At 52.6% G+C, this 25,685-nt stretch overlaps 5 protein-coding genes across 6 annotated transcripts in view; 1 reads left to right on the top strand and 4 right to left on the bottom strand.

Annotated features, from left to right (window-relative positions):
• Positions 1 to 5,185, top strand: part of Ruvbl2 (RuvB like AAA ATPase 2) — a 13,784-nt gene extending 8,599 nt beyond the window's left edge. The window contains exons 7-15 of the mRNA XM_031386601.1: positions 1,962 to 2,068; positions 2,146 to 2,239; positions 2,387 to 2,510; positions 2,806 to 2,900; positions 2,987 to 3,105; positions 4,260 to 4,379; positions 4,567 to 4,696; positions 4,873 to 4,987; positions 5,076 to 5,185. Of these exons, the coding sequence (XP_031242461.1) occupies positions 1,962 to 2,068; positions 2,146 to 2,239; positions 2,387 to 2,510; positions 2,806 to 2,900; positions 2,987 to 3,105; positions 4,260 to 4,379; positions 4,567 to 4,696; positions 4,873 to 4,987; positions 5,076 to 5,101 (930 nt within the window). The 3' untranslated portion in view covers positions 5,102 to 5,185. The remainder of the gene's footprint in view (positions 1 to 1,961; positions 2,069 to 2,145; positions 2,240 to 2,386; positions 2,511 to 2,805; positions 2,901 to 2,986; positions 3,106 to 4,259; positions 4,380 to 4,566; positions 4,697 to 4,872; positions 4,988 to 5,075) is intronic.
• Positions 5,186 to 5,225: 40 nt separating this feature from the next.
• Positions 5,226 to 6,489, bottom strand: Lhb (luteinizing hormone subunit beta). Its single transcript, XM_031386606.1, has 3 exons — positions 6,158 to 6,489; positions 5,743 to 5,910; positions 5,226 to 5,548 (listed from the first exon to the last, which is right to left on the bottom strand). Exons 1-3 carry the CDS (start codon positions 6,170 to 6,172, stop codon positions 5,306 to 5,308), a joined length of 426 nt encoding a protein of 141 aa, XP_031242466.1. The 5' UTR covers positions 6,173 to 6,489; the 3' UTR covers positions 5,226 to 5,305.
• Positions 6,490 to 6,627: 138 nt separating this feature from the next.
• Positions 6,628 to 8,975, bottom strand: LOC116102197. The gene is made up of 5 exons (XM_031386602.1): positions 8,752 to 8,975; positions 8,362 to 8,562; positions 8,104 to 8,268; positions 7,297 to 7,415; positions 6,628 to 7,086 (listed from the first exon to the last, which is right to left on the bottom strand). Exons 1-5 carry the CDS (start codon positions 8,905 to 8,907, stop codon positions 6,756 to 6,758), a joined length of 972 nt encoding a protein of 323 aa, XP_031242462.1. The 5' UTR covers positions 8,908 to 8,975; the 3' UTR covers positions 6,628 to 6,755.
• Positions 8,976 to 10,838: 1,863 nt separating this feature from the next.
• Positions 10,839 to 14,028, bottom strand: Ntf4 (neurotrophin 4). Of its 2 annotated transcripts, XM_031386603.1 has the most exons (3): positions 13,920 to 14,028; positions 12,841 to 12,960; positions 10,839 to 12,073 (listed from the first exon to the last, which is right to left on the bottom strand). In XM_031386603.1, the coding sequence occupies exon 3, from the start codon at positions 12,060 to 12,062 to the stop codon at positions 11,433 to 11,435; it is 630 nt and encodes a 209-aa protein (XP_031242463.1). In that variant the 5' UTR covers positions 12,063 to 12,073; positions 12,841 to 12,960; positions 13,920 to 14,028; the 3' UTR covers positions 10,839 to 11,432. The 2 variants fall into 2 exon arrangements, with proteins under 2 accessions (XP_031242463.1, XP_031242465.1); XM_031386605.1 differs by lacking the exon at positions 13,920 to 14,028 and having other exon boundaries at positions 12,841 to 13,078.
• A 1,687-nt stretch (positions 14,029 to 15,715) lies between these two features.
• On the bottom strand, positions 15,716 to 21,402 carry Kcna7 (potassium voltage-gated channel subfamily A member 7). The gene is made up of 2 exons (XM_031386600.1): positions 20,612 to 21,402; positions 15,716 to 18,466 (listed from the first exon to the last, which is right to left on the bottom strand). The coding sequence occupies exons 1-2, from the start codon at positions 21,263 to 21,265 to the stop codon at positions 17,651 to 17,653; spliced, it is 1,470 nt and encodes a 489-aa protein (XP_031242460.1). The 5' UTR covers positions 21,266 to 21,402; the 3' UTR covers positions 15,716 to 17,650.
• Between the last annotated feature and the right edge of the window lie 4,283 nt (positions 21,403 to 25,685).

Below are 25,685 nucleotides of genomic sequence, written 5' to 3'. Positions count from 1 at the left end.
ACACCGGCGCTGTCATCCAAATTTAGGTCCTCATGCTTGCACAACATGGTCTCTTCTCTGCTGAGCCATCTCTCTATTCCTCTCACCAGGATTTCCTTCCTTCCTTCCTTCTTTCCTTCCTTTCTTTCCTTCCTTTCTTTTCTTTATTTTGGATACAGCGTCTCATGTAGTCTAGACAGACTGGCTTTGAACTTGTTATATAAGTAAGGATGGCTTTGAATTTCTGATGCCACACCTCGTGAGTGCTAGACCTCAGCACACCCAGGTTGTGTGATGCTAGAGAAGGCCCCAGGGGTCCTGTGCATGACAGGCAACCACTGCTGAGCCCCTTCCCTGACACTATTTCGATTGAGTTGGATCTCACATCCAGGCTGCCTTCTCTGTCCTGAGTTCTGAGATAGCACTCTTGATCTTTTTGTGTTTTGAGACAGTCTTTTTTTTCTTTTTTGAAATAGGCAGCCCATACTGGCTGATGGTCCTCTGCCTCCTACTTCTTTTTTTTTTTTTTTTTTAAGATTTATTTATTATATGTAAGTACACTGTAGCTGTCTTCAGACACACCAGAAGAGGGTGTCAGATCTCATTACGGGTGGTTGTGAGCCACCATGTGGTTGCTGGGATTTGAACTCATGACCTTCCGAAGAGCAGTCGGTGCTCTTCCCCGCTGAGCCATCTCACCAGCCCCCTGCCTCCTACTTCTTAGTGCTCAGATTGTAGGATTTACAGCCACAACCAGGTTATTCTTCATTGTTAATGGAAATGGGTTTAGCATAGGTATGCTACCCAGTAATTTTAATTATAATTAAAGTTCTAAATTAGTTCAACCTATTAGTAATTAAATTTTAGATTTTTTAAATATGACAAGAATATTGTGGGTAAAGCTTTTCTCATGAGCTATCTTTAAGTTGTAGTTGAGTGTGTCTATGTGTATTTTTCTTTAGCGGCTCAGTGGTTAAGAACCTATACCACTCTGAGGAGGACCCAGTGTTAGTTCCTAGCATCCACATTAGGTGGCTCCCTGCCACCTGTAACTGCATTTTCAGGGATCCAGTACCCTCTTCTGCCTTTTGTGAGTACCTGTGCCCAGGTGCACAAACCCACATATGTGCTTATAATTAAAAAGAATAAAATGTTAAAATATATATGTACAGATAATCCCAGCTTCCCCTTAATCCCTCCTTTTACCCTGACTCCTTCTGGGACTAAAAGGAGAAAAATCATTTGTGACAGGATCCAGATCTGACTCCCAGAGCCAGGACTGACTGTATCAAGGGGAATGTGTGGGCTTTGCTTGCTTTTAATCAACCCTTTTATAAAATGTTTTTCCTTTTGTTTTGTTTTTTCATTTACTTAGGGTGTATAAAGGTCAGAGGACAAATTGTGTTCGTAGGTTCTTCTACTGCTTGGGTCCCAAGGTCATTAGGATTGGTTTCATGCGCTCTATCCATTTTGATAGCCCAGTTCTCTTTTTATTTACTGCTTTGATTTTGTAATTAACAAAAATGCTGTTTCTCTACTGTGGTCAGATAGATACTCAGGAGCCAGAGGCAGGAGGTCTCTTGAGCCCAGGGATTCAAATCCACCCTGGATAATATGAGCCTTTGTGAGGATGCTCAGCTCAGTGGTAGAGATTGGCCTGCCTAGAATCCATGTGAAAACATATGGCTGGGCCTTGGTGCTGGACTCAGGGTTCTAGCCTTGGAAATACAGAAAAATCAAAACCAAAATGTCTTTGATTTGGCTATGAAAGAGCTGTGTTAAATCTGACACCTCTCCCCACCCTCTGTGGGCTCACGGTGACAGGCAGCACACGAGTGAGGAGGGTACAGCTTAAGTTCTGGCACCTGAGTAGCCACCTCCCAATGCCATCCCTTCTACCAGCTGCCTGTGCCACACCCATTTGAAACTGTGGCCACAAAGGGGTGAAGTCTTCTGAACATTTGCTGGTGTGTCGCCGGCAGGGATCCAAGGTGGGCAAACTGACCCTCAAGACCACGGAAATGGAGACCATCTATGACCTGGGTACCAAGATGATCGAGTCCCTGACCAAGGACAAGGTCCAGGCCGGGTGAGGCACGGGACCATAAAGGCGGCTGGGCGGTGAGGTGAGTGGAGCCCTCTTACACTTTGCTGTTGCTCCTTCAGGGATGTGATCACCATCGACAAAGCCACTGGCAAGATTTCCAAGCTGGGCCGCTCTTTCACACGCGCCCGAGACTACGATGCCATGGGCTCCCAGGTGCTTGGCTCATCCCCTACCCGGCCCTGGGCTGTTTCTGTATCTCCTGTTACATCATGGGGTCCGGATGCATGCTGCATTATTTCCAGTGTGGGGCTGCGGGGACCTGTGCCCTGGCTGCCCTCACACCTGCCCTTGGCCCTGTAGACCAAGTTTGTGCAGTGCCCAGACGGAGAGCTGCAGAAACGCAAGGAGGTGGTGCACACCGTGTCTCTCCATGAGATTGACGTCATCAACTCCCGTACTCAGGGCTTCCTGGCCCTCTTCTCAGGTTAGCCGCCCTTCCTCAGCACAGGCTACCCCCAGCTTTTCTGCCCTTTTCTTGGCACTGTTAACTTTCTTAACAGATCTGCTGCTTGCCTTCTGTTCGCCATCTGAATGTGTCCTTCCCTGCACTGTCCTCAAGTCCTCCCTCGGGTCTCTGCCTCTGTCCCTTCTGGGACATTTGAGGGTCCAGGCCCTGCTGCTGCAGTGTAGAACCCTTCTCCCCATTATTCCTTTCTCTGTCTTCGCCTACCCCGGTCCTGGACTTAGCCTCTAACTCTGACATCCCCTATCTCTGGCAGGAGACACAGGGGAGATCAAGTCAGAAGTCCGAGAACAGATCAATGCCAAGGTGGCTGAGTGGAGGGAGGAGGGCAAAGCAGAGATCATCCCTGGGGTGAGTGGCCACAGCCCAGGTGGGTGTGTTCAGACCTGAGGCACTGGGTGGAGGGGAACTTGACCTGTGGCCCTAATGGCTTCCAGGTGCTGTTCATCGACGAGGTTCACATGCTGGACATTGAGAGTTTCTCTTTCCTCAACCGGGCCCTGGAGAGTGACATGGCGCCTGTGCTCATCATGGCCACCAACCGCGGCATCACCCGGTGAGCAGCTTTAGAGGTCTCTGCCGAAAGGGCATTCTAGGCCAGGGGTTGATGGTGGCCTCAAGGTAAATGGACTGTATGCTGAGTGCTGCTCCTCACTGAGCTTGCTTCCAGTGTGGTCCTCACAATCCAAGACAGATACAAAATCTGTTCAACTTGGACTTCAAAACTGTTGATCCAGGCACCCAGGGTACTGAGCACAGGACTATCTACTAGATATGTCACAAACTGCTGTGACAAATCTGTCACTCAGACCCTGCCACTCAGTCGTCACAGTTGACAGTATTGACCTAAAGATGCTGTGGGCACTGGGCATATTGGCACCAACCATAGCCCTAGTACTGTGTAAGCTGTGATAGGAGGAGTTTGAGTTCTAGGCTAGCCTAGGCTATATGAGACCTTTATTAGATAGTCCCCAGATTAAGAGAGTGCACAAACCTAAGTTTGGGGAGCCAAACTCCCTTTGATGGTATCTCATGGGCTTCATCAAGCACATCACCCTGTCTCATGTGTTTTTAGCGTGACATCTTTTTGCTATGCGAATGTGGAGGAGGTGATATATGCAAGCATGGATGTAGGTATGGGCAGAGTCCAAAATAGTATGGCAGATCCCCTGCAGCTAGACTTAGAAGCAGTTGTGAGCTACCAGGTGTGGGTCCTGGGAATCTCCCCGGAGTTCTCTGTAAGGACAGTATGTATTCCAACCGTCTCGCCAGCCCCTTCTCTGATTTACTTTTATGTGTGTGTCTCTGTGTGTGTACACATGCATGTGGTACCCACAGATGCCACAAGAAGTTTCCAGGTCCCCTGGAACTGGAGTTAGGTGTAGTTGTGGTTAAGGCAGATGGCAGACAGCCCTAGTCTGGCTACCTTACCTGCACTTCACCCCACTACTCTCACGCCACAGAGTAGGCCAGCAAAGCTGAGCAGCTCCCCCAAAGCCATGGATTTGATGGCTGGAGGGGAGGCAGCCCTCAGAACCCCTTTGCTAGCTGATGTTCACCTCCAATTCCCCAGTCCCTGAGAGTACGTGAATGGTAGGTTAGATTCTGGCAGCTGTCCTGAGCCACCCCTGGAGAACAGAATTCCCATTTAAGGCTAAACTCCTCCCTATGAGGTCCCAAGTGGGCTATGGTGGCTTCCTTGACCCCCAGGATCCGAGGCACCAGCTACCAGAGTCCCCACGGCATCCCCATCGACCTGCTGGACCGTTTGCTCATTGTGTCAACATCGCCCTACAGTGAGAAGGACACCAAGCAGATTCTGCGCATCCGGTGAGCATTCACCCAGGCCTCTGAGCCGGGGAAGACCAGCAGTGGGCGCTGGTGGTGTGGTAGGGTGGGAGGTCCTCCCTGTTGCCTGGGCTCTTTAGCCTCCTCATCTGTGGTGGTGAGACCCCAGTGTCCGTGTGTACTATGGGATGGGTGGGGTGATATGCTGCTCCTGCCCGCCCACCCACAGTTGTGAGGAGGAAGACGTGGAGATGAGCGAGGATGCCTACACAGTGCTGACCCGCATTGGGCTTGAGACCTCCCTGCGCTACGCCATCCAGCTCATCACAGCAGCCAGCCTGGTGTGCCGGAAACGAAAGGTCAGCCAGCAAATGAGCCTGGAGGACTAAGAGACTGGCCCCTGGGGTAGCCCATGGGCCATGGTACATGGATATTTTATGGGAACTAAGAACCACAGCAGGTGCCCGCTTATTTTAGAGGAAAAAGTTGGGGGGGGGGGGGCTGCTGACATGTGCTGAGTCCCGCCTGCTCTCAGGGCACGGAGGTGCAGGTGGATGACATTAAGCGAGTATACTCCCTCTTCCTGGATGAATCCCGCTCCACACAGTACATGAAGGAATACCAGGACGCCTTCCTCTTCAATGAGCTCAGTGAGTATCACCCAGGCTGTCACACTGTGGGAGAGGGCTGCATGGGAGTGCCCAGGAGCTCACTCACACTGGCTTCCCCTCTCCACAGAAGGCGAAACAATGGACACCTCCTGAGCTGATTGTGCACCCCAGTCCTTCCTACCCCATTTCTACTAGTTCTAACACTGTGACTTTGTATTAAAATTATTGAAAACTGGAGCTCTGCAGTGTCCTCAGAGCCTGTAGAAGGACATCAGAGTGCAGTTGCAAAGCCTTTATTAGGAGGGATGCTTAGCACACCTGCTAGCTCCAGAAGAATGGGGAGTTAAGGGGTGGGCCTCAGAGGAGGAGGAGGCCGGGGAGGTGGGGGAGGTCACAGGCCATTGGTTGAGTCCTGGGACCCCCACAGTCAGAGCTACTGAGACGGCAGGGCCCACAGCGGCAGCTGAGGGCCACAGGAAAGGAGACTATGGGGTCTACACCGGGTGGGCAGCCAGGGAGGCGGACAGATGCGAAGCGCAGCTCACGGTAGGTGCACACTGGCTGAGGCACAGGAGGCAAAGCAGTCGGCAGTACTCGAACCTGAGTGCAGAGTGGAGAGAGTCCTCATCTGAGTGTCCCGCCCCCCATTCTAGGCGGAATGCCCCCCAGTGGCTATGATCTCCCCACCCAGGAGCCATCTCCCTGTACCCCACTGCCACCACCTGTCCTGAGCCTAGCTGAGGTAGCAGCACTTTAGGTCAGAAGTGATGTCCCTCCCCATTCAGTCAGCTCACCATGCTAGGACAGTAGCCGGCACAGATGCTGGTGGTGAAGGTGATGCAGACTGGGCAGAACTCATTCTCTGCAGCCAGGGTAGCGTTGACAGGCCGGCACAGTGGCCGAAGGGGGCCCCTGGAGGCCCACACCACACTTGGGCTCAGCAGCAGCCACAGCAGCAGCCCCTGGGACATAGCCAGTGTCTCACTCTACTCCTGACCTGGTTTTTCCATCCCAGGTTCTGGGCCCACTCAGTATAATAATAGAAACTGTCCTTCAAGATCCATCACTGGCCATCAAATCTATTTCTCTCCTGCTTGAAGTCCACCAGCTAGGAGCACCCCCGCCCATCCACCCTCCAACCCCAGGTCCCAAGGCTGAGCATCTATGGGTCTGGTGAAATTGGGAAATACCCTGGGCCTACCATCTTACCTGGAGCCTCTCCATTCTTGATGGCTTCCCTACCTTGGGCACCTGGCTTTATACCTGCGGGTTGTGGGGGTGGCAAGGCCACTAAGCAGAGGCTACAGGCTTGGGTAACCTAGACACTAATCTCTTTGGGGGCGAGACACAGACAAGGTCAGGAAAGCCAGGGACCAGCTCCAGTGTCTCAGTGAATTGGCCTCACACTCAACCCAGGTGTCGGCTTAGTTGACATTGGAAGCACGGGAAACAGGGTAAAGGGGAGGACTCTGCTAGCTGCGCCCTCAGGACGCTGGAGTAAACCTCAATCAGGCCTTCTTTGATGGTTGGGTACAACTAAATAGGAGGGCACAGCTTCAGCGTTAGATTCCGACGAGTGGACCTCCAAACTTGCTTTCAGTCTAACCAGAGGTGGAGCTCCGCCCTTCTCCCAAGCCCCCTAATCAGGATGCCTGGATTGGGTCCAAAAATAGGTGTGGTTTCAGCTATAAAACTTTTTGATCAGTAAATTTCACCAGGAGGAACCTCTGGAAGTAAGGGGTGTGTCTGGGTTGGCCCGCCCACAAATCCGATGCCGAGGTTTGCGTGGTGGGTGGGCTTAGCACGCTCACACCAGCTCCGCCCTGGTACTCCCGTAGCGGGAATTCTCAGTGCAGTAGGCCTTGGGTACACTGTAGAGGCCGGTCACTGGCTTCCAATGGGGGCCGCCCCAGCGTGCGTCTACTGGGCAAAAGCGGTTCATCCCACAGAGTGGGTGCGCCAAGGGTCCGTAGGACTCCCGGGTCAGAGATAGGGTTCTCAGATACGGCACGACCGGTTGCGACGGGCGCGCATAGGCTGGGCGCACCCTCGGTGAACTTTCCAGCTTTCGGCGGGATGCCTTCTTCGGCCAGCTCTGGCCCATCACTGGTTTCTGGTGGGGATATCCAGACAAGTGCCTGTGGGGGGGGGCAGCAGGTGAGTAGGTCCGAGAGCAGCAGAGTTCGAATTCCAGGGGACTAAAGGGCTTAGAAATGGTTTGTTGCTGCCTTGGAAGAGGTTCTGAGGAGCGGAAGAGTTCAGCTTGGGTCAGTTCTGCGGCTTCTGCGTATACAGTTGGAACGGCCAAGAAGGGCTTATTCACCAGCACCTGCTGGGCGCAGGCTCACCTTGTGAAGTCACGTGCGGAAGTGGTCAGATAGGGTTGGAGCCGATCTAGGACGCCCATCTTGTTCACTGTGAAGGGTTGGCCAGCCATCTCGGGGTTCCTCGTCCAGGGGATGAGGGCCTGAGGAACATTGGAAAAGGAAGTGAACAAGAAAGATTGTGTACGGTGTTCAAAGCCCTTCCCCACCCCCACTCTAGTCATAGTGCCTCAAACCCTGCACCCCATCCACTTTTTTTTTTTTTTTTTGGTTTTTCGAGACAAGGTTTCTCTGTGTAGTCCTGGCTGTCCTGGTACTCTGTAGACCAGGCTGGCCTCGAACTCAGAAATCCACCCTCCTCTGCCTCCCAAGCACTGGGATGAAAGGCATGCGCTCCCTCCGCCCAGCCCCATCCAAACACAAACAACAACTGCAGCCACACCCCTTTCTAGTTTCCCTCCTAGTCAAAACAGCTACCCGGATTCTGGATATTAAGTACATCTTGGATGACAATTCCACCTGACTGCTTCTTGCTGAGTAAACTTATCATCTGCTAACCCAAACGTCTCAGAGTATGGTAGTGCAGCTCTGGGGAGCAACTACCTAACTAGCTTAGTTCACTGCACCAGCAGCCCACAGCCTCAAGAAGCAACTTCCGAACCTTCCAGCTCTCTTCCCCACAGTTCAAGACTCAGTACCCTGATCCCCACTCCAATACCTTCTACCTACCCCATAGAATGCGAGCTTCCTTCAGTCTAGAGGCTCAGTCTGGTCCCTAATCCTCTAGACAGCCCAGGCTCCTTCCTTCAGTGCCCGTGTAGCCCACTCTACCTGAGAAGGTCCCCCGCGATGGTGGTCAATAAACTCCAGGGACTGGGGCTCCACAAAGAGGGGGGCACTCTGATCCAGATCTGGCAAGCCCTTGTACTGTGCCTTCATCTCACTGACCTGGTATTTTGTGATCAGGGGGACACCCCGTCCCTCGTGTCTTCTTAGCTACAAGAAGAAGCCCGAAGATTCAAGGTGAGGGAGCAGGGGCTCCAGTGTCCAACACTCCCTCCGCCAGATTGCTGGATCCCAGAACCCTACCTTTTCTGCCAAAGACTTGATGCCAAGTGTCCGCCTGGGGTCCTCATGCTCTGGTGCCTTGGGCTGAGCACAGGGGCCACCACGTGGCTTGGGTGTGTGTGCTGAGCCTGAAGTGGTTTCCCATCTGCTGATGACTTCGTCGAAAGCCCAGATGTGTGGCTCCTGCTTCGAGACTGCAGGCAGGGGCGCCTTGACCACAGACTGAGAAGGCTTGTAGATCAGCCAAAAGACCCAAAAAAAACCATCCCCTTTCCTTCCTCCAACTCCTGATAACCAGGCTCCCAGACCCCTCCACCTTAGGACAGGAACCTAACCCTGGTCCTCTTTCCTCCTGGCCCACAAGTTCGTGAACTGCCCCCTTTCCCTACGTCTCACTCTCCACCCTCTCACCTGGAGAGTAGGCGGAAGAAAGGACACCGGTGGGATCCTGTGGTGGGCGACCCCGCTGCTGGTCAGATGCCAGTTGGGCCAGGTTCCAAGGACCTCAGTTTCAGAAATGGGGGACCAAGGGGGCCCATATCGCAGAGCTAGGGTCCGACCTGCCATGTCCTCACCCTCTCTGGGAAGCTAAGAAACCGGCTTGTTGTGGCCGTCGCCCCTGGTAACAGAACCTGCCCACTCTGGACCCAGCCAATGGCGTGTGGAGAGTTAGGGGAACCCCAACTAGGACTTTTAGAGAGGAGGATCGAAAGACCCGAAAGGAAACAGAAAAGTAGGAAAGGGTGGAGACTCCCAACAGAGGAGGAGAAAGGAGACAGGAGGTCAGGGGAGAGAACACAGCAGACACAGAGACAGGCTGACTCCAGGAGAGGAACTAACCGCCCCTTTCCCATAGGGCCCCTGGCTCTTGGGTTGCCAGGCCTGCCCACCTCGGGGTAACAGATTCCAGACAGCTCTTTTCCATGAAGGCTGAGCGTCCCCAGTACAGCCTGCCTTTCATTTGGTTGAAAACTTCCACCTGGGTATGGGGGGCTGGGGAGACTGAGGGAAAGAAATACACCAGGAAACACTTAGAAAAACTGGGTGGGGGAGGCAAGGGCTCCTCACTCACAGAAAAAGAGATGGGAAGTCAGAGAGAGTGGGAGGTGGTTAGAGGGTGGGAATAGGGCCACCCTCAGAGCATCAGGGGTGGATTCTGCCTGGCAAGCGGTCCAGGTTCACACAGGGTGGGAGAAGCTGGTCTTTATACACCCTCCTGGGGTGGCATAGACCTGTTTCTCCAACACTAGGGAGGCTGATGCTGAAGAGTTATGTGTCTAGCCTGATCTACTCTAGAGAGAGACCATGTCTCCCAGGTGTGATTGCATACACCTGTGATCCCTGCACTCAAGAGATTAAGGTCGGGGCTGGAGAAAATGGATCAGCAGTTCTCAGCACCCACCTGGTGCCTCACAACCATCTTCAACTCCAGGCCCAAGGGGATTCAATATTTTTGTGGCTGCTGCAGACACCCATGCATGAAGATATCCATACATGCAGGCAAAACACTCGATACGCATAAAATTAAAGACATTTTTTAAAAAGAGAAAAGATTAAGGTCATCCTCGGCAACATTCCAGTTTTAGGCCAGCTTGAGCTTTGTGAGAATGTGTCCCAAAGCATTAAAAAGATGGTGATGGTAGGGTTGTGGTTCAGATGATGGACTGCCTGCCTAGCATACAGGAAGCACTGCATACATTTTAATGCCAGCATTGGGGAGGCAGAAGCAGAAGATAAACTCAAGGCCAAGCCACACGGTGGTGATGTATGTCTTTAATGCCAGCATTAGGGAGGCGAAGACAGGCAGATCTCTGAGTTCGAGGCCAGCCTGGTCTACAGAGTGGGTTCCAGGATAGCCAGGGATACACAGAGAAACCCTGTCTTAGAAAAAAAAAAAAAAGTTCAAGGTCTGCTCTCCAATGAGCTGCATGAGGAGACTCTGTCTCCAAATCAGAGCTGAACAAAAGAGACTAGGGCTTCTGGATGTGAGGTATCCATGCTGGCTAGTGCTCTCTGGGCCGTTGGGCTCACTACTCAAAGCAGGATGTTGTATTCCTATGCCATGCTTGTGTGCCTTGGCCAGGTCAGACTTCTCCAGTAAGCCTAGGCTTCCCCCGGGAATTCACTGCCTTTCCCTATCCCATCCTCAAGGTTTTGGGGCCAGTTGCTTCCATTGTTTTCCCACCTGACCCATTTGCCCTTGTCCCAGACAGAACAGTTTAAGTAGCCCAGGCTGCCCCGGACCTCCAGACAATCTTCTGTTTGCAGCCTCTCAAGTACTAGGATTATGGGTACATATCACAACACCAGGTCCCAGGCCTTTTATTTTATTTTTTAAGAAATATTCTCGCCAGGCGTGGTGGCACACGCCTTTAATCCCAGCACTTGGGAGGCAGAGGCAGGCGGATTTCTGAGTTCGAGGCCAGTCTGGTCTACAGAGTGAGTTCCAGGACAGCCAGGGATACACAGAGAAACCCTGTCTCGAAAAAAAAAAAAGAAAAGAAAAGAAAAGAAAAACGAAAAAAAAGAAAAGAAAGAAAGAAATATTCTCATATAGACAAGGCTGGTTTCAAACTCCCTATGTAGCTAAGGATGGCCATGAACTCCTTCCTCATCTACCTGCTTTTACTTGCAGGTGAGTACCACCATACATGGTTTATGATATGGTGCTCAGGATAGAGCCCAAGTCTGTGTGCGTGCTAGGCAACCAGAAACAGCCTACTGACTGAGGCCTAGCCTGGGCTCATACGTCCCTTTTTCACGCGTTCTTTCCTCATCCCTCTTGCCAGGATGAGCCAGGGTCCTCTGATGTTAAAATGGTTGCCAGAGTTATATAGTAGGTCTGATAAACAGTAGATAGTAAACATTGGCTATTATTATTAATCTCAAGTTCCTCTGGGAGAACTCCTATTCATCACTTAAAACCTCATTTGGTTTCATCATACATTCCACACGGACTAAGATTTGATTCTTTGGTTATTTCAGTTCCTAGTCAGAAGGCACGGTAGAGCAGCCGGGCCACTCCTGTGGTCCTTTCAGCTTCCAGCTTTTTTTTTTTCCCCCTCAACCTGGGCAGTTCCCAAGCCTGGACCTCAGGCCCGGCCTGTTCGGCTGAGGAGCGTACAGACGCAAGCTGTGTCGATCCGAATCCAGCGCCAGCCCACGCGGCCCTGGGAGTCTGCAGTCAACGCCCGGACATAGGACTGCTTAGCCTTGCATTCTGAGAGCCAGTGCCTCCGATCCACGCCGCGACAACCCCCTCCGCCCACACCTGGGCCACCTTCCCCAGCGCTTTCGGCCTTGCAGCGTGTCTCGAAGAAGTACTGACGCAGGGGACTGCCACCTGCCGCAGGCACCTCGCCCAGCACCTCCACCTCGCGCCCACGCAAGTCCACAGCTGTCCGCCGGTCGGTCACCCAGCCACTCACTGCGTCGCACACTGCCAGCTCACCCCTGCGGCTTGCGGGCGCCGTCTCACTCACCCCGCGCCGGCTGCGGTTGGCTGGGGCCCCTGCCGGCTCTCCATAGGCCCCGGCCTCCAGCAGGAACAGGAGAGGGGGCCCGGCAGGGGCGCCCCTTGACAGGGCCACTCGGGGAGACAAGAGGTCCCACTCAGGGGCCAGAAATGGGGGCAGGGTGGAGGATGGGGGGTGGGGCTCCATGGGGACGCTGGGGAGAAGGAAAAGGAAAAGGAGGAGAGAGCAGGAGTGGCGAGGGAGCATGGCTTGCACACCTGAAGATGAAGAAAGAGGCCGTGGTTAGAGAAGGAAGATGCCTTAGTGACAGAAGTCAGGGACCCCTCCTCCTGCCCCTGCAGACTATGAGAGGACCTTAGGGGTACCTTATGCTCTAGAACCTGGGGAATGCGTAACTTTTAGGTTAATAAGTATTTAGGCGCTGGAGAGATGGCTCAGTGGTTGAGAGCACTGATTGCTCTTCCAAAGGTCCTGAATTCAATTCTCAGCAACCACATGGTTGCTCACAACCATCTGCAATGTGATCGGATGCCCTCTCCTGGTGTGTCTGAAGACAGTTACAGTGTACTCATATAAAATAAATAATCTTTTTAAAAAATAAGTATTCAGTTAGTGTAAATAGGCAAAATTGGGAGTGATGATGCACACCTGTATCCTCAGCAACCAAGAGGCAGAGGCAGGAAGATGGCCACAAATTTGAGGCCTGTCCCGTTTGCACGAGTTCCATGCCAGCCAGGGCTGTACAGTCAAACACAAGGAGAAATGCTTTCTACTGGGTCACACAGCCAGGAAATGGTGTGAGTAAGACCTGAACACTGTACAATGCCACTGGGCCCTCCTGCTCCCATAACCTGGAGGAGCCCTTGAATCCTGCCGTTCTCATGGTCTTGATTTCCCTGAGTGTGGGACTGACTTGGCTGCTGGGAGATGCTGGGAGGGAGATGGAGAGACTAGAACATTCTAGAAGCTAGGACTGGAAAGCTAGGGCTAGGACTGGAAAGCAGCAGGTGAATGAATACCAGACCTGTCAACAGCACCTCCACCTCCTCACTCTGGGACTGGGGGCCCCCAGGCTGTGTGGGGCCCCTGTGTAGGATACAGGTAGTCTCCTCCCTGACATCTCAGGAGAGGGAGGGGCAACCACCTGTGGGAGGAAGGAAGCCCGTTATATAGGCAGATGGGGGAAGGGCGTGACCTCTCCATAAAAAAACAAACAAAAAAAACAACAACAACAACAAAAAAAAACACCCTTTCCAGGGTCTTTGAAAGTCTAGGGTACCCTGGAGTAGAGGTCCCGCCCACCTCCAGAGGGGCCCCCCCTTCCCTGCGTAGGTGACAGCTCTGGAGGGATGGGAAGCAGATGGGGGGGCAGCAGAGAGGAGGGGCAGGTGAGGCAACTGGAAGAGATTACATCCCCTCCTCCCGTTCCTCCACTAAACGCAGCGGGGGTGGGGCTGGCCTGGACACCCGGGTCCCCGCCGGCCCACGCTCTGGGTCCCTGAGGCTGCTTCCTGGAATGTTCGCTCCTCGCAGGACAGGCCAGGGCCCGCCCAAGACTCCGACTGCGCATACCTGGAGTGTCTGGCTGGCCAGGCTCCGAGGTGGGGGAATGGGAAGTGTTGAGTGTGATCAGTGGCAGAGGTTTACCACACCACTACAGGGAGTGTGGGTGCCCGCTGTCTCCTCCCTCAGACTGTGTCCAGGTCCACAGCTTTCTCCTTCCTCAGACCCAGGGGCCCAAGACCCCTGAACCACCCTCCCTCAGCGAGGGTGACATGGTTCCCAAGATGCCTCCTCCTGCAGACTAAGTTTCTTGGACTCTAGACGCCTCCTCCCTCAGACCCACAGATTTTAGGGTTGCGGTCCCTCCTCCAAGGTGCTCATAAATGAAGATTCCCTGCTTCCACACCCAGGAAAATTGGGCTGGGGATCCTCGCTCCTGAGTCGGTTGGAGGGGATCCGCTCCACCTCTGGAAGACTTCCGTCCTGCCTCAGTTTCCTTCGCCAAACCCCGCCCCTGTCGGCCCCGCCCCCGTCCCTCCCTACCCGGGGGCCGGGCGACCCGGACCGTGTAATCTGCCAGAGGAGGCGCGGAGCTCTTACCTGGGGCGCCCTTCTCTGCTCCCCGTCTGCCCCTGGCGCAGCTGCGGCTCCTCCTCCGGCTCGCAGGCAGCTCGGACGCCCGCTGCTCGCCGGCTGCTCGCCGTTTGCGCTTGGGAGGGCCTGGGTCTGGGAGGAGGCGGGGCGGCGCCCGACGGCGGAGGAGGGGCGGCGGATCCCGCCTAGCACGCGCGGGCCGGCACCTTGGAAGCCCGGCCTCGGCCACTTTAGCTCAGAAGTCTAGACTGTAACCCTCCTCCATCAGACACTGGGGTCCACACCCCGCCCCTCCTTCCTCAGACCCAGGGGTCCAGGCTCCAGCCCTCCTCCTTCAGACTCGGGTCCAGACCCCCCGTCCTCCTCCCTTAGACCCAGTGTTCAGAACCCCAGCCCTTCCCTTCAGACCCGGATTCAGGCCTGGGATTGCTACGGTGTCTAGTGCAGGTTCCCACCCTCCGCTCCTGTCTCCCTTCCTGGGTCTCCCAGCCAGACATTAGCCAGCTGGGCTTGTGCAGTGATAAGGTTCAATGCCTGGAGACAGTGACTGTCCGGGCTCCCCCACATAGTCTTCTATCCTGGAATTTCTTGGCTGGGGACCAGGAAGTCTTGGGGTGGATAAGAAAACTTTAAGGTAATTACAGTGAGTAGACCATGATGGGCTTCAGAACTGTGACCTGCTCAGTGACCATAAGACACGGGGACAAAAACCCAGCCAGAGAGACAGAGCCCTAGAGGGAGGAAAACACTCCAGGGAGTGGACCTCAGAAAGAAAGGCAGGATGCTGGAGAGACCTCAAGCAGGGTGCCTCTGCAGCAGACAGGCCGGCCCTTGGGTGTCAGGGCCCTTGGCTCTGCCATGCCCCCACTCTGGACACTAGTTCCCCTACCCCTGAGCTATATTTAGGAGGAAAGCTGACACTTGCCTTTGGGGGGGTCACCCAGCACCCATCCCCCCAACCTAAATATAGCATGGCAAAGTGGCAGGAAGGGTGTCCCCGGATTAGGGTGTTCCCCTCAAGGTGCTGTCCCAGCTGGGGTGACTCAGATCCCACTCAGGTTGTTTACTGGAGGTGGGATGGGACACTTCCTAGTCTGGGTGCCCATTTGGGTCACCTCTCTGACCTTTCATTCTTTCCTGACACGGCCCATTCCTACCAAGGAACTCCAAGTCCAGTCTCTGGGCATCAAGGGAGAAATCATAAAGAGAGGGAAATTCTGTCTCTTGTCTTGATCTCTGTCTCTCCCTCTTTTTCTCTATCTCTCTGTTTCTCTGTCTCTCTTTCTGTATCTTTGTCTCTGTGTCTTTCTCTGTCTCTCTGCCTCTCTGCTTCTCTCCCTGTCTCCCTCCCTCCTCCCCTCTCCAGGTCTCTCTGCTCTCTGAGCTCTGCTTTCCCGTCTGTCTGGCATCTGTCTTCTCTCCAGGGCACGCTTCCCCCTCTGCTCCCAGCATCTCTTCCCTGTAGTCTGTGATAGAGTCTGTGTTTTGGTCCCTGTGCAGATCCATCTCCATTTCTGTGATAGTGAGTCTGTTGGAGTGAAGTGCCCACCCTGAGATGCTGTTATGTCTGTCACCATCACACGCTTGCCATTGTCCCTCCTTCCTCTCTCTTGTATGGCAATATGGGTGGTGGTGAAGGCGGCTCCCCTCGAATCCTTTCCCTGATGGCTTATGGCTTGGATGGCTCAGAGGAAACAAATCCTCCTGGCAGCCCCTCTAAGATGTTTCACCCTCAGGTCTTAAGCAAGAGTTCATATGACTAAAGCAGGTGATATCGTTATGAAAAATAACTCAACAGTAGGCACCGGTGAACAGGCTTTAATAAGTTGATGCCAGTCAAATACCTTGAACTCTCGTTAGTGATTGTAACTTCTCCTGCTCCCCAAAATGTCTCTCAGTCCCAGAAGACTCCAAAAATGTTCTCCTGGAGTTTAGGGTGATGCTGTTCCCTCCAACATCAGCTTCCTCCTCTAGTAGAGGCAGAGTCTTGCCAGATGTGGTGACCCACCACAGCTTTAGTCCCAGCACTTGGGAGGCAGAGACAGGAGAAGTTCTGCGAATTCAAGGCCAGCCTGGTCTATGTAGTGAGTTCCAGGACAGCCAATACTACATAGAGGGACCCCGTTTCAAGGGATAAAAACAAAAGACACAGGACCAGTGACCTTGGGCAATACCTGCACACCAGAAGTTGTGGGGGTGTCACAGGCAGGCCACCTGCCACCAGCTCTGGTCCTATGACGTGCTGGGTAACCTTGGGGGAAGCCACAGCACTCTCCAGCCTTGGGTTTCTGTCCTAGGAAACACAGAGCACCTCCAGGAGTGTGGTGACCTTCCTTGGCTGTGAGGGATGCTGACGCCACGGCTTAGAGTCTGTTATGACTCAGAGAACAGAGGGGATGACCCTTGGGCTCCAGGTCCTGCGCCCCCCATCTCTCCTTCTTTCTGCATGTCTGACATCCATCACTGGGTGTCCGTCCTCATTATTGATTTCTTTCTCCACTCTGTCTCTTCCTCTTTCCCTTCCCTCTTTCTCTCTCCCCTTCTCCCCTGTTTCTTCCCCCAATCTTTCTCTCTTCTTCTAGACCTCCATCTCCTGCCACATCTTTTCCAAGTACCTGCTCTTCCCCTACTGCGTTTTCTTTCCTTGTGGCTCCAGCTTCTGAATCTCTGTACTCAGGCACGGGATGACATAGAAATGGGTCCCACCTGAGCAGGGTAAGCAGACTACAGTCCCACAGTCTTTCCAGGTGCTTGGGGCAGGGGGACCTGGGGAGACAGAGACTACCAGCTCTACAGTGCATAGCCCTCAGCAAGCTTGTTCAGTAGGCCACACACATCCACATGCCCATTGTAGTTAGTTCTATCTGTGCTGTGACCCTGATCTACTGTTTAAAATGACCCCACAGCCCTATGGCCCTCACATACAGACAAATTCAACCAACATTCCCACAGGACTCACAGTGACACAAGCATGGTCCCACGAGACCGAAGAAGTCATCAGACTCAACTGTTAGGAGACTCATGTGGTCACACATCTCAGCTTTGCATGGCCTTAAAATGGTTCCAGCCCTAAAATGGTTCCAACACAGAGAATTGTGGCTTGGAGTGTGTGTGTGTGTGGGGGGGGTCTCTGTCCCTTTCTCTGAGTCTCTGCCTCTGTCTATCTTTTATACCCTTAACCCCTTAACCCTTTTTTCTATCAGGACCCAGAGTGATCTCATTATGTCTGCTCAAGACTCCAGAGCTCACAGAATCTAAAATAATTTGAGTTCTAGAAGAAACATGAATCCATACAATCTTTTATGTATCTCCATATGACCTCTGTGTATGAGTCTTAACAGTGCTCCGGAGACCTACAGGAGCCAACTTGGCCCTAGAGGACACAAAGCCCCATAACTACTTATCATACACTTGAGCCACACTTGCCCCCAGTGGGACCCCCACATACACCTAGGAAACTCACAATATATGACCAAGTCTCTTACAGTGCTACCCATAGGGCCCCTGGAGATCTGCACAGCTCTGCAACATTGCACAACCAATGGGGGAAGCCCTGGACACAACCCCAATCCTGGTCATTCATGTCACACGAGGTCCCCCTAGGAGCTCCCATGTGACATGCCTTCAGATTCAGACTCTGTACCCTTTCATTGCCACCTCAGTCCTTAACCCAGCACCTGACCCTGCCTTCCCTCTTCCCTCCCACCCCACTGCTTCCTGGAGACCTCAGATGTCCCTCACACCTCGGTCACCATGTGTTTCCCAGTAGGGGGCCAGAGTGGTGGGAGGAGTTCAGGCACCTCAGAGTCCACCAGCCCCCCATTAGCCTTGCCCTCCAGGGTACCGCAGGGCTGTGTGTCCACATGGCTGTACATCCCTGCCTCTTCGCCCTCTGTCTCCCGGTGGTAAAAGTAGCTAAAGTTAGAGACAATGACAGGCACAGGCAGAGAGATGGTGAGCACGCCCGCAATAGCACACAGAGAGCCCACAATCTTCCCACCCACAGTGACTGGTGCCATGTCTCCATAGCCAACTGTGGTCATGGTGACCACTGCCCACCAAAAGGACTCCGGGATGCTGGTGAAATGGGTGTCCACCCGGTCCACTTCAGCAAAGTAGACTGCGCTGGAAAAGAGGACCACGCCAATGAAGAGGAAGAAGATGAGGAGACCTAGCTCACGCATAGACGCCCGCAGTGTCTGACCCAAGATCTGTAGGCCCTTCGAATGCCTGGATAGCTTGAAGATGCGGAAAACACGCACCAATCGGATGACCCTTAGGATGGCCAGAGACATAGCTGGCTGGCCCACACCTCGCTGCCGGGCTAACTCCGTGCCCAGGGCCACGAAGTAAGGCAGGATGGCCACGAAGTCAATAAGGTTCATCACATTCTTGAAAAATACAGCTTTGCTTGGGCAGGCCACCAGACGCACCAGCAGCTCAAAGGAGAACCAGCAAATACACAGGGTCTCCACCACAAAGAATGGATCGTTGAAGGGCTGTCGAGGAGGAGCTCCTGGCATGGGACTGGAGCCATTCAGCCGGGCGAGGAACTGCAGAAGGGACAGAAAGGGGTCAGGGAGCCAGGCCAGCACCTCTAGTCACTGTTTCAATATGAAAATAGCAGTACCAGTGTTCCTCACTGTCCTACATAACTCAAGACCCCAATGGCTGCCTTGGATAGCTGAATATCTGTTCTTCAGACTTATGGGCAGAAAAGGTGGTGTCTCCTGGGCCTTGTGACACAAGCCTGTCATTCCACACTTAGGAGCCTGAGGTAGGACAAGTAATTTTGTTTTTGTTTTTGTTTTCCGAGACAGGGTTTCTCTGTGTAGCCCTAGCTGTCCTAGAATCCACTCTGTAGACCAGGCTGGCCTTGAACTCAGAAATCCACCTGCCTCTGCCTCCCAAGTGCTAGGATTAAAGGCATGTGTCAGTGTCACCACTGCCTGGCTAGGACAAGTAATTTCAAGGCAGATCTGGACAACTAGTGAGACCATCTCAAAATACAAAGTGAAAAGAAAGTAGGGGATGGAGTTCATTGGCACAGGTCCTATTTAGAACCCCTCTCTCTGTGAGGGGCTCAGGGTGTGGCTCGATGGTGGAGAAGGCCTGTTCTGAATGTCTCAGAGAGGGGACTCGGGGTGTGACTCAGTGATAGCAGTTCCTAACTAGATTCGCCCGGGGAGGTGTAGTGGTGTAGTTCAATGGTTCAGCTCCTGTCTGGCATCACCCAGTGAGGGTCTGCAGGCTTGGATCGGTGATGGAGCGTTTGCCTAATGTCTTGGGTTGTACTACAATACATCAAAGATTAAAACCCAATTCTCGTAGACACCTTCAACCCCAGCACTCAGAAGGCAGAAACAACTGGATCTCTGAGTTTAAGTCTAATATTGGTCTATATAGCAGTCTACATAGCAAGTTCCAGACCACGTTGGGCTACATAAGTCAACTGTGTTTATCTTTGTACATGTGTATAGTTTTAAAAAGACATAACCAAAATACAGTCCCGCCCTTTTGCTGGAGTGGACCCCTGATCTCATGGTTGATTGGTGAGAAGCTTTTTCCTTCTGGTGTCTTGCCTCAGTGTTGATTCTTCAAGGGCAGGTCTTGGCCTGGCTCTGCCTTCCTCATGCCTACTCTCTCCTGCTGCCTTCAGCCCAGCCCAGACAGTAGATAACGGTTCAGAATGGTTAAATTTTTTGCTCTATGGCCCTCAGCTCCACGCCCCAGCCTATTTCTGTGCAAATTCCTGCTTCTTCCTCTGCTCTCAGTCAACCTACCATGCTTCAGTTTCCTGGCGCTTAGCCCTGCCTTGACCATCCATCTTTCCTATTTCTCTGCCAGATGCTCGGACACTGCAGTCTATCTGTCAGTGTCTTTAGCCTCACACGTTCATTTCGCATGGCTAGGGACGGAACCCAGGACCTTGCATATGCTTGTTAAGTTGCTCTCTATTGATCCATGTCCCAAGCCCCTCACCGAGGGATTCTAGGCAAGGGCTCTATCACTGAACCACATCCCTCACTGGGGGATTCTTCTTTGTCTTTTAAAAAAAGTATTTATTTTATGTGAATGGGTGGTTTGCTGCATCTATATCTATACCTGTATCTATATTTATATTTATCAGTGCACCATGTGTGTGCCTTGGTGTTCAAGGTGGCCAGAAGAGGGCATTGGATACTCTGGAACTGGAGTTATATACAGATGGTTGTGAACCATCGTGTGGGTGTGGGTGTGGGAATTGAACCTAGGTCCTCTGGGAGAGCAGAATCTTTATTGCTTAGCCATCTCTCCAGGTTCCTCACTGTAGAGTGGTAGGTAGGAGTTCTACCATTGAGCCACATAACCCCCAGGACACTTTGTGATTCAATGCAGATGATCTACCACTGAGCCAGGCACCAGTCCCTCGCTGGGGAATTCTGGGCAGGTTGTCTACCTCTGAGGCAAGTCCTCAGTCACTGGCTGTTTCCAGGCAGACGCTCTCATACAGTAACCCAGACTGGCCTTCAACCCGTGGCAGTCGTCCTGTCTCGATCTCTTTGCTGGGATTCATGTATGAAGGGAGCACCATACCCAGCTTATATCTTTGTTTTTGTTTTTGAAGTGCTTTCATCCTCCTGCCCCTTGCCACACCTTCTCACTGGCCAGATCTTCCAAGGCCCCGCCCTGGCCCTCCCCAAATCCCCGCCCCTCACCGGGCCAGTAGCAGCGGCTACCGGCGCGAGCCCCGGGTCATCGCGGTCGTCGCGGAAGTCTGGCAGCGTCTCGAGGCAAAAGACCACGATGGAGACCAGGATGACGAGCACGGAGACCACGGCGAGCACGCGCGCCGCCTGCGAGCTCTCGGGGAATTCGAAGAGCAGCCAGAGCTGGCGCGCAAAGGCGCGGCGGGGCAGCGGCCGCTCGGGCGGCACCGCGCAGCCCTCGTCCTCCCGCAGCCGCGCCAGCGCCGCCGCGCCCAGCCCGTAGAAGGACACCTCCTCCAGGAAGACGTCGAGGGGCACGTGCGCCGGCCGTCTCAGACGGCCACCCGACTGGTAGTAGTAGAGCACCGCATCAAAGCTGGGCCGGTGTCGGTCGAAGAAATACTCGCGGCGTGCGCCGTCGTAGAAGCGGCTGCGGCGCACCGGGTCCCCCAGCAGCGTGTCCGGGAAGCGGCCGAGCGTGCGCGCGCGGGTCTCGAAGCGCAACCCGGCCACATTGAGCACCAGCCGCTCGCAACAGCCGCAGGGCGGCGGGCACCGTGGCTCCATGGCGCGCACAACCCGGGCGACCGGTGAACGGACGTGTGGCCCCGACGCCGCAGCCACCCCAGCCGGGTGTCCGGTGTCCGCGCGTAAAAATAGCATGGAAAGTCCGGCCAGGGCGCGGGGGAGGGGGCGGCGTTACCCCGCGGGGCGCGGGGCGCCCTCTGCCGTCCCCACACCTGCCTTTCCCCACTGCCCCTCGGGCACTTTTCCGTGGGTCTCTTGCGCTTTCCCTTGTAGTCATCTATTTTGTTTGGCTTTTGGTTTTTCATGCCATGAGGTCTTATGTAGCCCAAAGTGGCCTAGAACTCCGGGTAGCTGAAATGACCTTGAACGTATGATCCTCCTGCCTCCACCTCCCAAATGCTGGGATTGCAGGCGTATGGCATCATGGCTATTTATTTATTTGTTTGTTATTTAGATAGTCTTCTCAGCCTGTCCTTTAAGCTGACCGCGAACTTGTGGCAATCCTCTGCCTCGTCCTTCGGGTTGTCGGGGTGACAGTCACGAGCCACCAAGTATCTGCAGTGTCTGCTTCCCTCTTCCATTTCCCATCTCTCTGTCTCTAGTCCGTCCTCCTTGGGGGATGAATCCGCTTAACTAGTTGTCGTCCACTTCTGTGTCTCTGCTGGGAGCCTCTGTATCTCTCTACCTTTTATTATTTTATTTTTCTACTGGCACTGGGTTTGGGTAGGTATCCCAGACTAGCTTAATATTGCAGTACTCTTGCTTCTGCCTCCCGACTGCTGGGATGACAGATGTGTACCACCACATCTGGATTTGTTGCTGGCTTTCTTTCTCTCCTAGTGTCTTTTAATGAACGAACATCTTGTTGTGTGTCTGGCATCATGAGTTTATTCCTCTGCGTCTCTAATAAACACTCCTAAGCAGCTCTGTGGCAGCCCTGGTGCTTGCGGAATTCTTGGAGCCTCTTTTTCAACTGTGAACTGTTGCCTGTGTGCGCCGGATCCCTGGCCACTAAGAGTCCCGGAGTTTGAACCTAGAATTTCTGTATGTGTTTTGAGATTAATAAAGCCTGGACTGAAGCCAAGAATGGCGCCAAAGGAGGCGGGACTTGCCTGGAAGGGTCTAGAGTCGGCCTGGGAGATGCGCAGGGTCACTGTCGGGAGCCGAAGGACAGACAGAAGATGGCCTTCCAGCCACCGGTGTCTAATGACACTAGGTAAAAAATAGTCCCATCTTAAGGGGTAGGGTGTTAGTAAAGGGCATTGATAGCCAGTCACTTTCGGGGAAAGGGATTCTGCGCGCCCTCTGCTGGCCGGATGGAGACCGATATCAAGAGGTCTCCTGGCTAAATCTGGCCTTTCCCTTCCCAGCTTTATATCTTTCTGGGGCTTTTTTTTTTTAATTTTATTTATTATTATATGTAAGTATGTATAAGTAGCTGTCTTCATATGCACCAGGAGAGGACGTCAGATCTCATTACGGATGGTTGTGAGCTGCCATGTGGTTGCTGGGACTTGAACTCAGGACCTTCGGAAGAGCAGTAGGTGCTCTTATTCACCGAGCCATCTCTCCAGCCCTGGGACTTACTGAGATCCTCCTGCCTCTGCTCTCCCCACCCTCCCATTCCCCAAAGTTAGTTATGAGGCCATGTGTGGTGCCACATGCCTTTAATCCCAATACTCGGGAGGCAGGGTCACTCGGGAGGCAGGGTCAAGCCAATCTGTGGGTTTGAGGCCAGCCTGGTCTACACATAAATTTCCAGGCCAGTCAGAGCTACATAGTGAGATCTTGTCTTTTTGTTTTGTTGTTTTTGTTTTTGTTTTTGAGAAAGGGTTTCTCTGTGTAGGCCTGGCTGGTGAGATCACGTCTTTAAAAAGTCTGGTTATGGAGACCCCAATAGGAGGATTTCTGGACTTACTGGACAGCCAGTCTTCAATTAATAACATGAACAGTGATGGAAAAAGACATTCAGTGACTACCTGACCAAAGGAGAACCTTAGTGTCTAGCTACTTCTCCAGATCTCTTTTTGGTTCTCATTTTTATATTAAGACAAGGTTTTGCTAAGTTGCCGGGATGATTTTGAACTAAGCCCAGGTGGGTTTTGAGTATGCCGTCCTCTGGTTTCAGCCTGAAGAGTGGTGGGCTGTATCTCAGGGCTTGTTCCTTCCCTGTGTGTCTTTTAAAAAAAAAAAAAAAAAGCATTGATGGGTGTTCTGCGTGCATTTATTTCTGTGTTGGATCCCTGGAGCTGGAGTTACAGACAGGTAACTTGCCTGTGAGTTGTAACATGTGAGTTGCCATGTGGGTGCTGGAAATTGATCCTCTGGAAAAGCCAATAACCATTGGTTTGGTTTGGTTTTGTCCTCCAAAGATTTACTTATTATGCCTGCAGGCCAGAAGAGGGCGCCAAATCTCATAAGGGTTAAGAGCCACTACATGGTTGCTGGGAATTGGACTCAGGACCTCCAAAAGAGTAGCCACTGCTCTTAACTTCTGAGCCATCTCTCCAACCCTAGGAGCTGTTTTTGTTTTGGTTTGTTTTTTGTTTTGTTTGTTTGTTTGTTTGTTTTTGGTTTTTTCAAGACAGGGTTTCTCTGTATAGCCATGGCTGTCCTGGAACTCACTCTGTAGACCAGGCCGGCCTTGAACTCAGAAATCCACCTGCCTCTGCCTCCCAAGTGCTGGGATTAAAGGCATGCCCACCACTGCCCAGCCAGGAGCCAAAGTTCTTATCTTCAGACCCATCTCTCCATCCCCTGCTCTTTACCTGCCACCATTTGAATGAAGGTGCTGTGTGTCAAACCCCACTCTAGGGAATTCCCTATAGTCATCAGGGGGAGAGGGGATCAATGACATTAAAACACTTCACTGGACTGAAGCCATGTTACCATTTGCCCTGATGCTCTTCTTCTCAAAAGTGGGCTCTTATTCTGCCCGGCACGCGCCCTTCTACCTTCCTGTTACACTCATGCGTGGCTGGTAACTGATATATAGGTCTGAATGAAAATGGCTCCCATAGACTCACAGGGAGCGAATGGCGTTTTTGGAGATGTGGCCTCGTTGGAGTGAGTGTGGCCTCGCTGGAGGAAGCATGTCACAGGGTGTGTGTGTGTGCATGTGTGCGTGTGTGTATGTGTGTGTGTGCTCTCTGGGGCCTCAGAAGCTCAAGCCAGACCTAGTGGCTCACTGTCTCTTCCTGCTGCCTGTGGATCCAGATGTAGTACTCTTGGCTACCTCTCTGAACAGCACCATGTCTGCCTGCACACTGCCATGTTTCCCACCATGATGATTAGGCACTAAATCTCTGACACTGTAAGCCAGCCCCAAGGACATGTTTGCTGTGTAAGAGTTGTCGTGGTCATGGTGTCTCCTGATAGTAACAGAACACTAAGACCATTGGGATCCTTTTTGTTTGTTTGTTTGGTTTGGTTTGGTTTTTTTCAAGACAGGGTTTCTCTGTGTATCCCTGGCTGTCCTGGAACTCACTCTGTAGACCAGGCTGGCCTCGAATTCAGAGAGATCGGCCTGCCTCTGCCTCCCAAGTGCTGGGACTAAAGGCATGCGTCACCACTGCCCGGCAACCATTGGGATCCTTGCTCCTACTTCTGGGTCTACAATGTGGGAGCAGAAGATATCAAGATGCCCAATCCTAATCACTGGGACCTTAGACTATTGCTTCATACGGCAAACAGACTATGAAAGGCATAAATGACGGCTTTTGAGTTGGGAAATATTGTTCCTGGTTATCTGGATAGCTAATGGTGTTAATAAGAGAACACCAGGAAGCTGAATATCTATGTGGCTCTATGGTCAAGCACCTGATTCCCAGCAAGGGGTTCATGATGTGATTATAGTATTGTTTAGCATTTGCAAGGTCTTAGGCTTCATCTCTAGTATTCCAAATAAATGATAAATAGGTAAAATTTTAAATTGTAGCCTGGTATAGTATGCATGTCTTTAATCCCAGGACTTGGGGAACAGAGGTAAGTCAATTTCTGTGAATTCAAGACCAGCCTGGTCAGGTTTGTACACAGAGAAGCCTTATCTCAACCCTTCCTTCCCTCCCAAATTGTTTTAAGAGCTAAGTGGAGTGATATTAGTAATCTATCAGGAAGAAGGCAGAAGGATTGAAGGTTTGAGGTCAGCCTGGGTTATATAGAGAGACTCTGTTTTAAAAAAACTGAAATAGGGCTGTTGAGATGGCTCAGCAGGTAAGAGCACGACTGCTCTTCTGAAGGTTGCGAGTTCAAATCGCAGCAGCCACATGGTGGCTCACAACCACCCATAATGAAGTCTGACACCCTCTTCTGTGTACTCATTTATAATAATAAATAAAACTTTAAAAAATAACTGAAATAGGGCTGGAGGGTTGGCTCGGCAGGTAAGGGCACTTGCTGCTCTTCCAGAGGGCTAGGGTTCTGTTCCCAGCTCCCACTTGGGGCAATTCCAGCTCCAGAGGATTTAACACCTGCTACGCACACTTGTTTACTCCAGTCACATCCATAATATCGGGGATAAAATCCTGATAAAGGATAAGAGGCAATAAGAATCCAA

The sequence above is a fragment of the Mastomys coucha genome, unplaced genomic scaffold (assembly GCF_008632895.1).
Source record: "Mastomys coucha isolate ucsf_1 unplaced genomic scaffold, UCSF_Mcou_1 pScaffold21, whole genome shotgun sequence".
In the NCBI taxonomy this organism is placed as follows: Eukaryota; Metazoa; Chordata; class Mammalia; order Rodentia; family Muridae; genus Mastomys; species Mastomys coucha.
This window is presented reverse-complemented; position numbering and strand designations above follow the sequence as displayed.

Bases quoted from the DNA above. Each gene is read 5' to 3' on its own strand.
- Lhb (XM_031386606.1), bottom strand. The intron at 5,549-5,742 runs GTGAGCTGACTG...CTCTGCACTCAG, and splicing joins CCGGCTACTGTCCTAGCATG to GTTCGAGTACTGCCGACTGC.
- LOC116102197 (XM_031386602.1), bottom strand. From the start codon at position 8,907: ATGGCAGGTCGGACCCTAGCTCTGCGATATGGGCCCCCTTGGTCCCCC. The intron at 8,563-8,751 runs GTGAGAGGGTGG...AAGCCTTCTCAG, and splicing joins TTCTTCCGCCTACTCTCCAG to TCTGTGGTCAAGGCGCCCCT. The intron at 8,269-8,361 runs GTAGGGTTCTGG...TTCTTCTTGTAG, and splicing joins TCAAGTCTTTGGCAGAAAAG to CTAAGAAGACACGAGGGACG.
- Ntf4 (XM_031386603.1), bottom strand. From the start codon at position 12,062: ATGCTCCCTCGCCACTCCTGCTCTCTCCTCCTTTTCCTTTTCCTTCTC.
- Kcna7 (XM_031386600.1), bottom strand. From the start codon at position 21,265: ATGCTATTTTTACGCGCGGACACCGGACACCCGGCTGGGGTGGCTGCG. The intron at 18,467-20,611 runs GTGAGGGGCGGG...TCCCTTCTGCAG, and splicing joins TAGCCGCTGCTACTGGCCCG to TTCCTCGCCCGGCTGAATGG.